Genomic DNA, 17,372 nt, shown 5'->3' with positions numbered 1-17,372 from the left:
GTTCATTCTGGGGGGGAAAGAAATTCCAGCATCCTCATGTCCGATACTACCGCAATTCCCACAGCTAGTTCTAAGGGAGTATTCCACCAAAGCCTTGCAGCAAAGGATATGATTCTGAATTGTGCTGTGACATGCAGATGTTTGTAATCTGAAGGTGTCTAAAAACAAATCCTTATGAACATAAGATCCTGCAGAGACTCCAGTTGAGATTTTACTGGTTTAAAAAGAAACTCCAGGTTACAGTAAGTACAATGGGTAACTGAGATTTTTCCATGAGATCTAATAAGCTATTTGTCTCAGTATGGATAGATATGGAAATACTAAACCCTTAAGGGGTTACAGTACCAGATAGGAATTAGGTGAAGTTGATTATGTAAATCCAAAGACAAGGACCCAGTGTTGCAAGCTCTTTCATTAATGTATAAACTAAGTAACTAAGCACCAGTTGGGGTGGATGTGAGTCCTTCAGTTGGTCATCCAGGGGGATTTAGAATGTCATTAAACTTAGAGAAGAGAAGGGAGATGATTTCCTCTGTGCTCTCAGTGGCCAATAAAGATGGCCTTTCCATTTATGTGATGGTGCTGCTGCCAGAGGTGTCAATAGAAACCACTTCCGAACATTGTGCATCAGAATCAGCTCTAGCAGCAGCAGTGCTACCTACCAAGTGGAGCAAGTGTCAGTGGGGGAACATTTAGGGAGCAGCGATCATAGTATCATAAGGTTTAGAATAGCTATGAAAAAGGACACTGACCACTCTAAAATAAAAATACTCAATTGGAGGAGGGCCAGTTTCAGTGGGGTGAGAACAGATCTGGCCCGGGTAAATTAGAATCAAAGATTGGCAGACAAAACTGTAATTGAACAGTGGGAGGCCTTTTAAGGAGGAGATAGTTCGGGTACAGTCTAGGTACATTCCCACGAGGGTGAAAGGTAGGGCAACTAAAGCCAGAGCTCCCTGGATGACAAAAGAGATAGAGTAAGATGAAGCGGAAAAAAGGGGCGTATGACAGATGTCAGGTTGATAACACAAGTGAGAACCAGGCAGAATATAGAAAGTTCAGAAGGAAAGTAAAAAAGGAAATAAGTGGGGCAAAGAGAGTAGGAGAATAGACTGGCAGCCAACATAAAAGGGAATCCAAAAGTCTTCTACAGGCATGTAAACGGGTAGTAAGAGGAGGGGTGGGGCCAATTAGGGACCATAAAGGAGACCTACTCATGGAGGCAGAGGGCATGGCTGAGGTACTAAATGAGTACTTTGCATCTGTCTTTACTAAGGAAGAAGATGCTGCCAGAGTCTCAGTGAAGGAAGATGTAGTTGAGATACTGGATGGGCTAAAAATTGATAGAGGTACTAGAAAGGTTAGCAGTACTTATAAGTAGGTAAGTCACCCGGTCCAGATGGAATGCATCCTAGGTTGATGAGGGAAGTAAGGGTGGAAATTGCGGAGGTACTGGCCATAATCTTCCAAACATTCTTAGATCAGAGGGTGGTGCCAGAGGACTGGAGAATTGCAAATGTTACTCCCCTGTTCAAAGAAGTGTGTAAGGATAAACCCAGCAACTATAGGCCAGTCAGTTTAACCTCAGTGGTGGGGAAACTTAGATAATGCGGGACAGAATTAACAGTCACTTGGATGAGTGTGGATTTGTTAAAGGCAAATCGTGTTAATTCAACTTGATAAGAGTTTTTGATGAGGTAACAGAGAGGGTAGATGAGGGCAATGCAGTTGATGCGATTGTATATGGACTTTCAAAAGGCAATTGATAAAGTGCCGCATGGTAGGCTTGTCATCAAGATTGCAGCCCATGTAATAAAGGGGGCAGTAGCAACATGGATACAGAATTGGCTAAGGGACCGGAAACAGAGAGTAGTGGTGAACGGTTGTTTTTCGGACTGGAGGGACGTGTAGTGTTCCCCAGGGGTCAGTGCTGAGACCACTGATTTTCTTGATATATATTAATGACTTGGACTTGGGTGTACAGGGCACAATTTCCAAATTTGCAGATGACACAAAACTTGGAAGGGTAGTAAACAGTCAGGCTGGTGGCATGGGTGGACTTGTGGCAGATGAAATTTAATGCAGAAAAATGCAAAGTGATACACTTCAGTAAGAAGAATGAGAGGCAATATAAACTGGAGGGCACAATTCTAAAAGGGGTACAGGAACAGAGATCTGGGGGTACATGTGCACAAATCGTTGAAGGTGGCAGGGCAGGTTGAGAAAGTGGTTAAAAAAGCATATGGGATCCTGGGCTTTAGAGGCATAGAGTATAAAAATAAGGAAGTTATGTTGAACCTTTATAAAACACTGGTTTGGCCACACCTGGAGTATTGTGTTCAGTTCTGGGCACCACACTAGGAAAGATGTGAAGGATTTAGAGAGGGTGCAGAAGAGATTTACTAGAAAGATTCCAGGGATGAGGGACTTTAGTTACGTGGATAGACTGGAGAAGCTGGGGTTGTTCTTCTTGGATCAGAGAAGGTTGTGAGGAGATTTGATAGAGGTTTTCAAAATCATGAAGGGTCCAGACAGAATAGATAGAGAAACTGTTCCCATTGTTGGAAAGGTCAAGAACCAGAGGGCATAGTTTTAAGGTGATTGGCAAAAGAACCAAAGATGACATGAGGAAAAACTTTTTTACACAGCGAGTGGTTATGATCTGGAGTGCAGTGCCAGGGGGGTGATGGTGGCAGATTCAATCTCTGCCTTCAAAAGGGAACTGGATAAGTACTTGAAAGGAAAAAATTTGCAGGGTTACGGGGATAGGGCGGCGGAGTGGGACTAGCTGGATTGCTCTTGCATAGAGCTGGCGTGGACTCCATGGGCTGAATGGCCTCCTTCCATGCTGTAACCTTTCTATGATTCTAACTTATTTTTTTGCTGGTTTGCTGTCAAAGGTGGAAAACAGGCATTGCAGGTGCAGTATTAGTCTGCATCCAAGTGCTGTTTTGCTGTTGTCTTTGATATTAAGATGTGGTTACATGGAGACAAATCGGAACAGTGTGAAATAAGATACTGCTACATCGGATCAGTATACCTTCTACCAGCAAAAGATCGATATCTGGGTTGAGCACAGTAGATCGGAATGCTCGAGTACCACATCAGATCTAAGTCAAGGTTTTGGTTTAGTGAAAGGTGACATAGGTTATAATGATCAGGTAATCAAGAAGTCAAGAAAATGCTGTGGAACCCACTACATGATCAAACCTCAAGCCTAATTCCATTTATGTTATCTAATATATATTTTTCCACCAAATGGTGATACACCCTCTTTAACATGCAATCAAAAATACATTTCACACCTGCAACATAAAGTTTTAAAAAAACAAATCTTTTAATGCTGGTTTCCTCTCTGTAATTCGTTCCTCAGCCCCTCACATTCCCATGGTCATTCTCTGCTGAACTTCAGAGGATCTCATTTCAAATATTGCTTCCAGAGGTCTACAAAAGAATACCAAACTCTGCATGATGTTGTGGAACCCTCCTTCGTTGTTCAAAAGTTTCTATATTATCCAGAGGATGGATATTGTTACCTCACAACTACTTCGACTGCCTGTCAACCATCATCTGCAACTGGATAGAAACAAAGCAAGCAACAATCACTGATAAATCAATGTCTGTGAATGGATTAGATCAACTGTTTGCACTTTAACCATATAGCCTTTCAAGTGGTACCTATTCTTCCTGTAAGAAAAAAAATTATAGTAATCAGAATTTAAAGAAACTAAAGGTGGTACAATATATTTGTTGGTGTTTCAAATAGGTATGCCAGTCCATGCATTGACTACGTTCCTACTGGCAATGAAAGAAGAGTGCAACAAGTCTAGGCATTGAAGTCTGTGTGTTTTTAACAAAAAGTGCCCTAACTAATGTGTTGATGTGCATTTTGTAGATTTTTTTTATTATTAGAGTAGCCTATCTGACAATTTTAGGGGTAAGAAACATAGCAACATAGAAAATAGGAGCAGGAGTAGGCCATTCGGCCCTTCGAGCCTGCTCCGCCATTCAATACCATATTCCCGCTCTCTCCCCCTACCCCTTGATGCCTTTTGTGTTTAGAAATCTATTTAGCTTCTTAAATATATTCAGTGACTTGGCCTCCACAGCCTTCTGTGGTAGAGAATTCCACAGGTTCACCACCGAGTGAAGAAATTTCTCCTCATCTCAGTCCGAAAAGGCCTACCCCGTATCGAACGCCTCCCCCCCCCCCCAAAGCCAGGGAAACATCCTCCCTACATCCAGTCTGTCTAGCCCTGTCAGAATTTTATACATTTCAATGAGATCACCTCTCATTCGTCTAAACTCTATTGAATACAGGCCTAGTCAACCCAATCTCTCCTCATACGACAGTCCTGCCATCCCATGAATCAGTCTGGTGAACCTTCACTGCACTCCCTCTATGCCAAGTATATCTTTTCTTAGGTAAGGAGACCAAAACTGCACACAATACTCCAGGTATGGTCTCACCAAGGCCCTGTATAACTGTAGTAAGGCATCCTTGCTCCTGTACTCAAATCCTCTTGCAACAAAGGCCAACCTACCATTTGCCTTCCTATGTACAACTTATATAACTCTTCTGTGGAGATACAAATACATTATTCAAATCTCAGGTTTGTAATTAGGCAATAAATGAAGTGCAAATATATTGAGGGTTTTTACCCCCACTGGAGACAGATAAATGAACACTCTTGTGTTAATTATTTCAATTAGATTGTGGTAAAGGTAGGTTTCTGGAATTTTAGCAGAACCCCTGGAGGAACAGCTAAAAATGGCCACTTACACCATTTCTTCAGGTTTCCCCTTCTATCAATTTTATAATGGGAATGCCCCCAGGGTCTCCTTTATTCTTCAAATGCTATGCTTCTCCAGATATTTAAAGGAGTTTAGTCTAGCTTGATGGGTGCTGGGGAAGGACACATCTATAAATGTTGCCATGATGCGATGGTGCATATGGGCTGCTGCTCCAGCATCTGTGCCAGTTCATTTTTACTTGAAGCTAAAATGAACTATTTAACAGTAAGCCCCCACCCACCTTACAACGATAGCCTCAGAGCAGCAGATAGATGGGACTGTGGTGTGTGGACGACACACATCATTCATGGAATGAAGCAAATAAACAATGTAGATGATCTATTTATCTTCAACCCATATCTTCCATTGACAAAGGCAGCGTAACAGTTAAGAAGTAGGAGCCATTACCACGAGACCAGTCCGTAAAAGGTATTGTCATTTGTTGTGGTTAAATCTAGGCAGCAACACTGAGAAAATGTGTGAGGATTGCTCAGAGGGGTAAAACTAGGGGAGGACCAGCATGCGTTCAGGCTCTTGCAGATGGAGCTGGCAGCCATTGATTTAGTTGGGCCGTTCAGTGTGAAGAGTATAGTCATTGTGGGGTGAGGGTGGGGGCTGCATTCGGCAGGGTGCCTGCCTATTGTACCCTTTCATTGACCTCAAGCAATCAGTCATTCAAGGAGCTTAGCAACTTTAGGCTATATGGTGATGCCAGTGGTGTTACTGTGTAGCCTTTCATTGCCATTCTAATTCTTCCTCGATCCTTCTCAATGCCTGGACCGGGTGGAAGAGGACTTGGAGGAGGACAGCCTTCCAAAGAAGCACCATTGTTCACTCCACCCCTCCCAAGCACCAGCGGAGATTTGCCCCCCGAGTCGCTTAGACAGTGAGTTAGATAGATCAGTACTTGGTGAAGCACTTAGCATGAGTGATCGGGAGCAGGGAGTGCTGGAAAGGACAGCGGAGCACAAGCTCAGCTCTGCTCTGACAAATGCTCAGTTCAGGGACTGTGATTTACATGTCCGTGGTCTTCACATTAATTTAAAGGTTCCTTTCCCCCGGGAAAGAGTTTATGCTTCTGTGCCATGGCTGGGATGGGAGCAGCATTTTGGGCATCTCTACAGTCTGCCTTGTAAGGAGCTGGTAAAAGAGCAGCACTGTTGCAGTAGTTGGAGGAACGGGGTAACAAATGCAGGTATGAAGAATAAGCCACATCACAAAAGGGGGCAGTGAGAGGGTCACGGTACTGAACAGTCCCTTTACATGTAGTGGAAGCTAACAGCATTCTGTAACAAGTACTGAAGCAGCAAAACAACTTATTAAAAAGTAACGACCTTTCTTGGTAATGCTAGCTTGTCCCTTAAGACAAGTAGCATTAAAACAGCAGCTCTGGAAGCTGTAACACCAGGTTCTTCTGAGAGCAGTTTTCTCCTGAACAGTAACAGGTACCAGAAACCTACGTGCACAGGTGTTTGACATTCATCTGCATGCAATTTATATTGCTCCACCTTCTTCAGGCAGTCAGGTTCAACCATCTGAAAATCCAGACAGGAAATTCTGCTGCATTGTTATCCAGGCACATAATGGGGGAAAAGGATTAGTGCCCATTTTTCCTGAGCAAATCATCTGTTTTCAGGTGCTATACCCAGGAAAATTACCCCTTGCAGCCTTTCTTTAGTCTGCTTGTCTTAAAAATAACAGCATAGTATTTTCTGGGCTGTTGCTAACTGGTGTTAATGCCGTAACATCCTGAGAAACCTAAACATGAAACACAAAGATCTAGATTGGCTGTACAAACTACGAGAATATTTGATGGTCTAATGTACGACTAACTTATTTCTGCGGAGAAGCTGGAGAATGCCATAAAATTTGGGGATATGAGTTTGACATGAGAAACAAAGAATCCTTTTACTGGGGAATATTAAACTGGCACAATGAAGCAGGTCTTAGAGGTTTTATACAAAGCAAAAGTAGGATACCAGGTGTAGCACTACCTATCTACAGTATAACATTTTTATACTGCTAGTCTGTGGAGGATGTGGAATGAAAAATGCAAACTCCAGTGTGTTGGTTACACCTGTAATTTTATGTTCAGCTGGTCTAATACTTAAATGACATCAGTGCATCCCCAGGTTACTGGGATAAAGATCTGCAAAAAGATGGCATTTACTGGATTTTATGCTATTTGGTTTTAGAAGATATTTCCTCATTGATATCTAATGTAGAATAAAAAGTGCTCAGATGGAATAGTTTAGTACGGGTTCTAGATCTGTTCAGTCACCTATAATCTTAAGCACTTTTTTGCTGTAAATGTACTTTATAAATCTGAACTGCTCTGTAATTTAGTCTCTAGTAAAAATGAGGAAACCAGCATGGATGGATTCTGAGAATGCAGGACTGTAACGTCTGAGGATCAGTCCATAACTGTATACGACACAATGTGTCTGGAACATGGCATGACATGATCTCTTGATGCGATTTTATGTGGAACCTCTTCCATTCACAGTTGATGATTATCAATTATGAAAATTAAATGAAAAAAACTTGGCTTTTTTGATCAATTTTATTAAAATTTCAATACTGCTATAAAAGGACAACATCTTCCAAATTTTTTCAAAGAAAATATCCACTTTTCTTGAAACTAAATCTCACTACCAGAAATTACTGGAGTCAAATATTGGTCCTTCAGTGCCACAAACTCCACTACAGAATCTCTCACACAACTTCATCGTCTTTTGAGGGGAAAAAAACATTTACTTGTTCACAGATAAAGAAAACGTGCAAAAATCTCCATTTAGCGGGTAAAGGATCGCACATGTCTACCCCTTCCACTACTTCCTCCACTAAACTTTCCTCTTGAGCTGCCTCCTCCCCATGATGGTCCTGCTCCTCGACCCCTTGATGTACGATCACGGGGACTCTGACGGTATCCTGAAACACAAAACACCAGCAAAATATTTGTCAAGTTCAGATTGTAAAGCAGAGATAATTATTAAAATAGTGTAGGGAGTAGAATGACTTCTGCTACAAAAGCAAATCACAGGTTCAAACTTGTAACATTTCCCAGGTGTAATAAAATGTGTAAAGACGCACAAAGAAAGTTTTGTTAATGGTTTTCAAACACACAAGGGTTTTATTGATCCATCACATTTAACTCCATATAAATTATAACAGAATCTTCTGAAGGAGCTCACTTTCCAGTGAAGTTAATTGAGGATCGCATCTCCCTTAACCCTACTGTAGCTACTGCCTATATACTGTGTACTCCAGGTTGTCTCCTCCCACTCAAAAAATATCCACCTGGCATAGTAATATGAACATTCCAATCAAAGCATATCTTCACAGATATGGATATTGCACTTTAACTCACCATAAATATCAGAAGGGAATTCCTGGTCACTTCCCCTCAGATAATTTTAAATGAAGACCAACAGGCACCAAGTATAGGCATCGGATTTGCACTCTGACTTCTAATTAAGAAGTCTGATACTGTGGTGTAATATCATCAATTAGTGCCTAGCAACTAGTTATCCAAATGGGGGGGGGGGGGGGGGGCAGAGAGAAATTTTCAGAAACAAACAGGCAGCTTTAATCCAAATTACTAAAAAGTTGCATTTTTGCAGGCAATGCAGTGGTGCACCTTTAAATAAAAGAAAATCTTTTTTCCTGGAGGTATAAAAATGTCTAAGAGATCATTATCCTGCCTGGGGAAAAGTGAGAGAACATTGGTTCTGACTGCTCTTTTTTATTGCTGTTTTCCAGTTTTTACTTCCATTGATATGGTTAACATACAGGTCCAGCAGTGCTTTCCTGTGAAATCCATACTAGTTCAGATACATCTGGTAATCTTTGATTGCTAAGTAGAACCACACAGACATTTACAAAGCAAATTATTGATTGAACACTTTTATATTTACAAATGCAGAATAGGCCAGTAATTGTTGGTCTGTGCTTTTACCTCATGTTAAAATATTTTACTACTTGATGCTCTCCACTTAATATTTTAGTGGCGTGCCATCACACGTTGGAAGAGTGGCAAGAATTACCCAAACAAATCACTGTCTTTGCTTACTACTCACAGGGCATTTCAATAAGAAATATCTAACTATTTGCTCTGATTGCATTTGCTGTAAAACAAAGAGCACCAGGTCTCTGTGCTGAGCAAAACATGCCCAACTTGAAATCTGAGTTTGTATTCCTTCCCCATCTACCTCTGACCATTAGATTCCTGTTCCTTAATCTATCCATATTAAAAATACATTTTTAAAAAAGTAAACAGTAGGGACTTGTTTGCAGAACTGCAATTCGATTTTCACTACTGTAGCCTTACCTGCTGATGGCTGTCTTGATGGTGGACCTTTGTTAAAGTTGCTTTGACCACCTCGATTTTCACTGTATGTACCGCGGGGGCTGTTCTGGGCACTCCAGCTTGAGCCACGTCCTCCTTCACGACGGCTGTAATTTCCTACAGTAAAAATAACTTTCTTCAAAAAGCACTCCAGAAATAACTATTACACACACAATGCATTAGAAGAATGGACACAAATTACAGCTGAAAAGAGTTGCCTTAATCTCTAATGTACTTAAATACTTTGTAATGAATATACCTTCACCATGCAATCATTAAACACAGACATAGCAGAGCTTCCCAAGGAGTGGGGAAATGGCACATGTTTAGAAGGTCAAAAAAGCCACAAGAAGACAAACAGCTATGCACAGAGGAGTGGGAGAATGATTTACAAGCCAAACCATAGCATGCTTCCCACTAATATCCTGGGTAAGTAGAGCTGCAGTGGGCATCCTTCTTAAAAGCAGGATGCCATCTTTTCTGTTGCATATCCTTGACTTTTGTTAACAGTTAAATACTGTGCAAACAGATATAAATATGAAATGTAGTATTGTAGTACCCCATTCATCCAGACTGTTTGCTGCATAAAAAGGGCTTGAAATACCACCGCACAAATGAAATTCTGTAGAAATGAAAGGGACTTTAAAAAAATTGTTTATTCATCAGAAAGCACAATTGTGATACTGTTAAAATTAAATTCACAAAATAATCTGCAGATGAAACATTTTAGCTGCAGTGAAACTTATTCTCGCAGCAAGGTGGCCAGTTTTGTTTCTTACATTTTACAGTCAAATGCATGAGATTTAAAATGTATCTGTAGCTGACTGGAGACTGGAAATTAGTTAGTTTATTTGTGGGACACAATGAGAGTTCACATGTTAGTATGTATGTAAATTTGTCAGTAGAATAGCTGGAGGTAAATGACATTGAATGTTATATTCGTGTACGCATATGCAATTTTATTTTTGCATTTTGACAAAATGAGATTTATGGTTGCTCACTTCTAATATTGCGTTAATCCTTTCAACATTTTGAAAGTACATTTACATTAATCATTTTATGAAAAGGTGAAAATTAAATTCAGAAAATGAAAATGCCAGTCGTTGACCAACAGTACGATTTGAAAAACAAATGAAACTGTGATTAAGAAACACACAGCAAACAAAAGGTACTGTGTAGACTTAAAACTTCGCAATAATTTTTTTGAAATAAATCCACTCACCTAAACAACAGCAAAAATATTTAAGTGTAATACTGTTACAATTTTTTTTCCAATTTTCTCCCTGTCATAAAGGCACCAACACTTGTTGGGTTATGATTCCATTAGCACTAGCAACTTAATTTGTCTCGGTGCTCATCCTTCCATTATGAGCCTAGACGGCGAGTGTCAAAAGCCTATTTGACTGCAAGATATAGCACAGCCGAGTCTGGTCTTGTTCTCAGTCGACGTCTACACATATTTATGATCCAGCAGCGGTCACTGGAAAGCGATGAGGGGCAAAAAACATGACTGATTTTTTTCCCCCTCTCTAGCCCAGAGGCATCTGAGTCATTTCTAACGCCCAATATAATCACCTAAATCAGCACATACTGGGAATCAAACCAGGATTTTGTGGTCTTTGTGATAATACAAGGCCATCAGCAGGATTCCATGTACTTAATATTTTATGCTGTACTTAATATTTTGCATGCATTTGTTTGGCTCAGTTGGCAACACTGTTGCCCCCGAGCTAAAAAGCTGTGGGTTCGAGCCCTGTTCCAAGTCTTGAGCATATAACGTAGGCTGACATTATAGTACTGAGGTGAGTGCTGTACTGTTAGGGAAGCTGTCCTTTGGATGAGATGTTAAGCTAAGGCCCCATCTGCCTGCTCCTGTTATAGATGAATATTCAATATCCCATGGCACTACTTAGAGTAGGGAGTCCTGCTGGTTCTCTGACCCATATTTCTCCCCAACAAAATCACAAAAGTAGATCAACTGGTCATTCACCTCATTGCTGCTTCAAGGACATTAATGTGCACAAAACACCTGCCAAATTCACCTACATAACTGTTACTGCACTTCAAAGTAATTGTATATGAAGCACTCAGAGACATCTACATATAAATATTAAGTTCTTTCTCAAGTTTAGGAGTGGAGGTGCTCCAAATGATGTAACGCCATTGTTAAACTATTTTTGGAGTGGGAGAGGGAACAATTTTAGAATACAAGCTACCAGGTAAAGAACAGGTAATAGTCACCAGTGACAGCAATTCTGAAACAAAGTGGAAGAAACCAACTTTCAAGAAGTTCAAGGTGGTTAATAATACGTGCAGCAAGGGAGCAGGGTGGACATTGCTGTAGGATGGAGTGTTCAGAAGCAAGTGAAAACTAGTTGAAAAACTAGAGATGGAACATTTGGGTTTAGATGATTCTATGGTACAGGTAAATGCTGAACATTTAAATTATACTCTTGATCATTTTATTAGAGTCAGATGAGGATGGTGATTGAGAAAATGTATTAGAAAAAAATGCAGTATCAAAATGCAAATTATGGGAAATATAATTTCACAACTTGCTTTTAATGGCTAATCGAGAAGGTAAATGTTACTGGACAAAAACAGGCTTTTGAGGGATATGGGAGGGAAGGTGAACCAATCACATACAGAAGTAAAGTGAGTGATACCAAAATAAATGATTCACTTTAGGCACAATATTCCTCATCACTAAGGATAAGAATATTATCTTCTTCATTAGCTATCCTCCACATAATATTCTCCAAATAGTATCTATTAGGAAAGGGCTGGTCTCTGGCAGAGACGAGCATAACTCAGCCATACTCATTAATTGATGTACACATCAATTCGTAGCCATAACTGGCGATGACGGATGAAACTGAGGATTACATATGCAAGTGGCCTCTAACACAACTTTTAGAATATAGAATGAATACCATTCTAGGAGATAACTCTGCTGTAAGTTAGTGCACTTATTCAGTGAGACAATTTCTGCTGAATGGCAAGTTTATCCAAACTGTTGACCACAGTGAACTTTTCAGATATATGTGGAAATTATATGGATTTCTTATGCCAGATGGAATTAATTTATCACCCTCAGAGCACTGCCTTTTTCCCATGCACCTTGAACCAGTGCTGTTATTGTATGGCATTAAGTCCTGCCCTGCTTGTTGACATGATTGTGCTGTCGGTTCACATTTCCATAACACTATATATACATTGCCTTTGAAACAATTCAAAGCCAATGATACCACTTGAAGCTGGAGTCTATGTAGCAAGTGCTGTAAAAAGGATCCCATACCCCCTGCATCTGGACTCTGCCTCAACCACTCCTTGTGGCAAAGCATTCATGCTCGACCAACCCTCTCCTCACTCTCAGTGATAATTTTAAATTGGTGACCCCTCATCACTGACTTCCCAAGAGGAAATAGCCTTTCACTAGTCACTATTAGAATCCTTCATAATGTAAAAAAAAGCTCGATTAAATCTCCTCTTAGTCTTCTCTGCTCCAGTGAAAATAATCTGAGCATCTCACGTCTTTCCTCATAACTATAGCTTCTCATCCCTGGTATGATCCTAGTGAAATACACTCTCTATGGCTTTAATGACTTCTATAAAGGGGTGCCCAAAACTGCAGACAGTACCCTAACGTGGCATAACTATTGCCTTGCACAAATTTATAATTAAATCTTTACTCTTGTACTCTGGTCTTCTATTTATAAAACAAATGGCCTCAGTGCTCCTGGGCTAGAGAGAAGGAAAAAATAAAGCAGACAGGGATCTCACTCTTGATTGCTATCCAGTGACCAACACCAGATAGTGAACATGTATGTACATTGGGTAGAAACAGGATTGTGCATATCCCATGATTGAATAGCCAGCTAAAATTCACTTGGGTGAAGTACTGGAAATACTGGTGTTTGTGGAACTGCACCCAGCAGGAGTCAATGCTTTCAGAAGAGAGGAAGAAAAAGAGAACATGGGGATAGAAGTTCAGGGAGGAAGTGCTTTCCAGGATCCTCACAATCTAGTCCCTAAATAAGCTATTCCTTAATTGGGCACTTTTTTTTGTTGCAGAACACCTGCGATTCTCAGGCATGCTAAGTTGCATAAAATAATTCCATGAACCTTTTGCCCAGAGCGCCTACTTGTTCAAATTTCAATTCTTCCAGAGGAGGTGAAAGTACTGCTTCATAGATATACGAGATGATCCTGGATGTGCAGGAAAAACCGACAGCACTATGGAAGAACTGGCTGCAGGAATACTATTAGAAATGGCAGGTCTGGTTATGAGGTCAAATGTTTGACATGTACTTAAGTAATCCAGATGGTTTGGCAAATAATGGAGCTACATTACTGTGGTAAAAAAATTAGCCAATGTCTATACTTCCTTATCCTGGTTTATTCATTTAATGATTTCTTCTAACCAGTGCTGGTAATGGAAAAGTAGCAACAGTCCAGAAACCATAACAAGGATTTTAGGGGCTTGCCCTTGAATAAAGAAATGGTTAATAGATTACAGCCTTTTTCTACTTTAAAAGAAATTAGGTTTATAATGGCTTTGTGGGTAAATGAACTGCATGGTTGGGCATAATGTCAGAAAGTTTCAAGTTCAATTTCTTGTCTGTATAAAGTTAACTGATCTCAGCCAGGGTGATGGTAGAGGCTATAAATGGTCTCCGCAGCCACGCGTGGATGAGATGAGAAATCAGCTACGGTTCTTGCTCCTGACTGCTGTCCTGTGAACCTTAAGGAAAATGCTCGTGTGGGCATTATTTAAGGACCAGATTGGGCTTGCCTGTGACGTGCCCATGGTAAAATAAACTACTAAAGTTCACAGAGTTCGAATGGTTATTTGGGCAAGGTAGTGGCACAATTGAATCATGTTACAGGACAAAAAGGGGAAGGAAGTTGTGAACTATTTTTTCCAGGCCAGACAGCATTCATCCAGAATTTTAAAAGACTTGGGTGTAGGAAACAGGATAGAATCATACCAAGAAGTGGATACCAGAGAACATGAAAAAGCAAATGTGATTTAAATTTTCAAGGAAGGACACGCAGTGTTCCCAAAATAACTTTAGGCCAAGTCAACTTAAAATTAGCTGGAAGAAGAGTGTTGAGACTATTATACGGGATGCATTATAATAAAATTTTGCTAAATAGAGATAATAAATAGACAGACCACATCTGGGAGTATTGTGCACTGTTCAGAAGGTCAACCATTTTACTGAATCTTAAATCAATGATGTGTAACAAGCTACGGGAACTAACTTGGTTCTCCCTGTACAAAAAGATTTTGATGTGGAGATGCCGGTGATGGACTGGGGTTGACAATTGTAAACAATTTTACAACACCAAGTTATAGTCCAGCAATTTTATTTTAAATTCACAAGCTTTCGGAGGCTTCCTCCTTCGTTCATTTTCACATCGTTCACCTGACGAAGGAGGAAGCCTCCGAAAGCTTGTGAATTTAAAATAAAATTGCTGGACTATAACTTGGTGTTGTAAAATTGTTTACAAAAAGATTTTGAGAAGAGGATGGATACAGTTCATTTGGGTCCTGAACACTAAACAATGGAGTAAATTAATTGAGCTGAATAACCTTACTCATGAAATTCCCACGCAGTCTGGTGAATACTTGGAAGTTCAAAAATAACTTTAAAATTGATCAGTAGAACACATTCCTTATACTCAATATGTGCATCTGGATCATGCCAGGAGGATCACCTGTAGCATGGCTTTTCAATGTAACAAGTGAAAGTTGAGAGCAATTCCATATGAATTAGACCTTATTTACTACTCCAGCTATCCAGATTTAGACTTAAATACAATAATGCTCTTCAGTGGAAATGTTTCAGATCCAGAATCCTTAACAGCTGATCCTACATTTCTGCTGAGGTACAATTTAAAATACCTGTCCTACCTTTTAATTTAGAGGAGTTAAAAATGCAGGTTAGGACTAAAGTCAACTTCCTGAATAACCAGTTGTCGAGTTAGTAGGATGAAATGTATACATATAATTTTGATTTTAAAATGGAATTAAAAAAAAAGTCAATTTAGCACGGTAGTCGACTTGCAGTATTCTACTGTTCTATCCAGGTTGTGTAACTTGAACAATTAGACCAGGAGAAAGATGCTTGTACTGGAGCTGTAATGTGTAGTCAACTGATGCCCATGAACAATTTTTTTGGTGAATTTTTGTGCTTAACTTAATGCTGGTGCATGGAAAACTAATATTTCAGGCATCTGGTGTCAGTATCTACCACCCCTCATCAACCCAGGGCCAGGTCTAACAGTCAGCTGCAGAGTTAAGTTCCCTCTACTCTGCATCAATCTCAGAAAAGCACACCCAACTGCACCACCGTAATTTTCATTTCCCACACCAGCCATCCTTGGAGCCTCTCTGATTAAGATTGCCAGTTTAGAGCCAAATTTAATCCCATTAATCTGGGATGGATTCAAGCCCCTTTGTGCCAATAACCATCATGGATGGAATATGGTGTATGAGCAATCACAACCAAAAATCCATTACAAGGGGAGATACTTACTGCCCAAATATTATTTCAGATAAGTTCAACTGTGATCAAGTTTACAATAATAACAGATTATGCATTGTAAATTCTTTCTACTGTGTGTGGATTAATCTATAACTTTCTACACAGACAGAGACAACAAATTACTTACGATTTCTAGTGCTAGGATGCAGGAGTCCTACTGCATGACCTGGAATAAAAGGTAGATCTTCTACAAAGAGAAAAAGAAAAAGATTAATAAAAAGTACTACCAACCACTTGGTTGCTATGTCTTATTTCTAATTCTCACTCCTCCCTTGTATTGTGAACTATTTCACATTCTCCTTAAAACAAGATCTTACAATTCCCAGAGCAAAAACACAAGTATGACATAGGAGTAAGTCACAAAAGGCATTTCTTCATCATATGTTTATAATTGGCACTCTATAATGCTTTTGATTGTTGGTACAAATCAAAATGACACAAATTTTATAAAATACTATTGAATTCTTTCTTCCCTTAATAGTATTTGTTCCTTTCTTAAATTGTGACAGAACACGAGAATACGGATATGCACATGTACAGGCTCCATGAAAAAAAAAGCATCATCTGAAGGAAAGGGAGAGGATTTAGTTTCATCACAACTGCATGTACTTCTCTCTCCCTCTATCCCTGACCCCTCCCTGTTGTGCTCCTGGCTGTTTGTTGTCTTGTAAACTGTTGGAATTCTGTCCTTTGTGTTGATATGTTCAGTTTCAGGTACAAACAAGCCAAAAAAACATTCTGCAATACATTTTCATGATGAAAATGCTCCTCTAAAATGTTGTGACTACATTTTCTTTTAAACATAACAGTAAGGCCCTGATTCATAAAGTATATTAATTTAAACATGCATGCTTCCTTCCCGTCAAAAATTGAATCGTCAGTAATTTCCGCAAAGGTTCTTTAGATCTCCCACCGTAGCTTCAGCGAAAGATTGCGTTAATCCTGGAAACTGGTGCAAACACCCATTTCCACTGACGTTACAGCGAGAGATCAGAGAATTCCTGTGAAAATTCTACTCCTAGATGTCTAATCAATTACCAATTCACATTTAATATATCCTTTACATACGCTGGCAAAAAATAGCAATCTCAAAGTTCTCTAGATTCAGGAACTGTCCCTCTGGATTGGAAAATTGCACATGTCACTCCGCTTTTTAAGAAAGGAGAGAGGGAAACCAGGGAATTATAGACCAGTTAGCCTAACATCTGTTGTGGGGAAAATACTAGAGTCTATAATTAAGGATAGGGTGACTGAACACCTCGAGAATTTTCAGTTAATCAGAGAGAGCCAGCATGGATTTGTGAAAGGTAGGTCGTGCCTGACAAACCTGATTGAATTTTTTGAAGAGGTGACTAAAGTAGTGACAGGGGAATGTCAATGGATGTTATTTATATGGACTTCCAGAAGGCATTTGATAAAGTCCTACATAAGAGACTGTTAGCTAAGATAGAAGCCCATGGAATCGAGGGAAAAGTACGGACTTGGTTAGGAAGTTGGCTGAGCGAAAGGCAAGAGAGTAGGGATAATGGGTAGGTACTCACATTGGCAGGATGTGACTAGTGGTGTCCTACAGGGATGTGTCTTGGGGCCTCAATTATTCACAATATTTATTAACGACTTAGATGAAGGCATAGAAAGTCTCATATCTAACTTTGCCGATGTGGAGATGCCGGTGA

At 39.9% G+C, this 17,372-nt stretch overlaps 2 protein-coding genes across 4 annotated transcripts in view; one reads left to right on the top strand and one right to left on the bottom strand.

Annotated features, from left to right (window-relative positions):
* rnf41l (ring finger protein 41, like) overlaps positions 1-7,385 on the top strand; it is a 61,493-nt gene extending 54,108 nt beyond the window's left edge. The window contains exon 8 of the mRNA XM_067979292.1: positions 3,374-7,385. The gene's annotated coding sequence lies outside the window, so the exon portion shown is untranslated. The remainder of the gene's footprint in view (positions 1-3,373) is intronic.
* Positions 7,344-17,372, bottom strand: part of virma (vir like m6A methyltransferase associated) — a 133,538-nt gene continuing 123,509 nt past the window's right edge. For 2 of the 3 annotated variants that reach the window (XM_067979251.1, XM_067979252.1), the window contains exons 23-26: positions 15,824-15,883; positions 9,702-9,764; positions 9,125-9,259; positions 7,344-7,725 (exon numbers count right to left, since the gene is read on the bottom strand). In XM_067979251.1, coding sequence (XP_067835352.1) covers positions 7,589-7,725; positions 9,125-9,259; positions 9,702-9,764; positions 15,824-15,883 — 395 coding nt within the window. In that variant the 3' untranslated portion in view covers positions 7,344-7,588. The remainder of the gene's footprint in view (positions 7,726-9,124; positions 9,260-9,701; positions 9,765-15,823; positions 15,884-17,372) is intronic. The other variant, XM_067979253.1, reaches the window with a different exon arrangement.

Source organism: Heptranchias perlo, chromosome 3 (genome assembly GCF_035084215.1).
Source record: "Heptranchias perlo isolate sHepPer1 chromosome 3, sHepPer1.hap1, whole genome shotgun sequence".
In the NCBI taxonomy this organism is placed as follows: Eukaryota; Metazoa; Chordata; class Chondrichthyes; order Hexanchiformes; family Hexanchidae; genus Heptranchias; species Heptranchias perlo.
The sequence above is the reverse complement of the archived record's forward strand: the minus strand, read 5'-3'. Positions and strand labels throughout refer to the sequence as shown.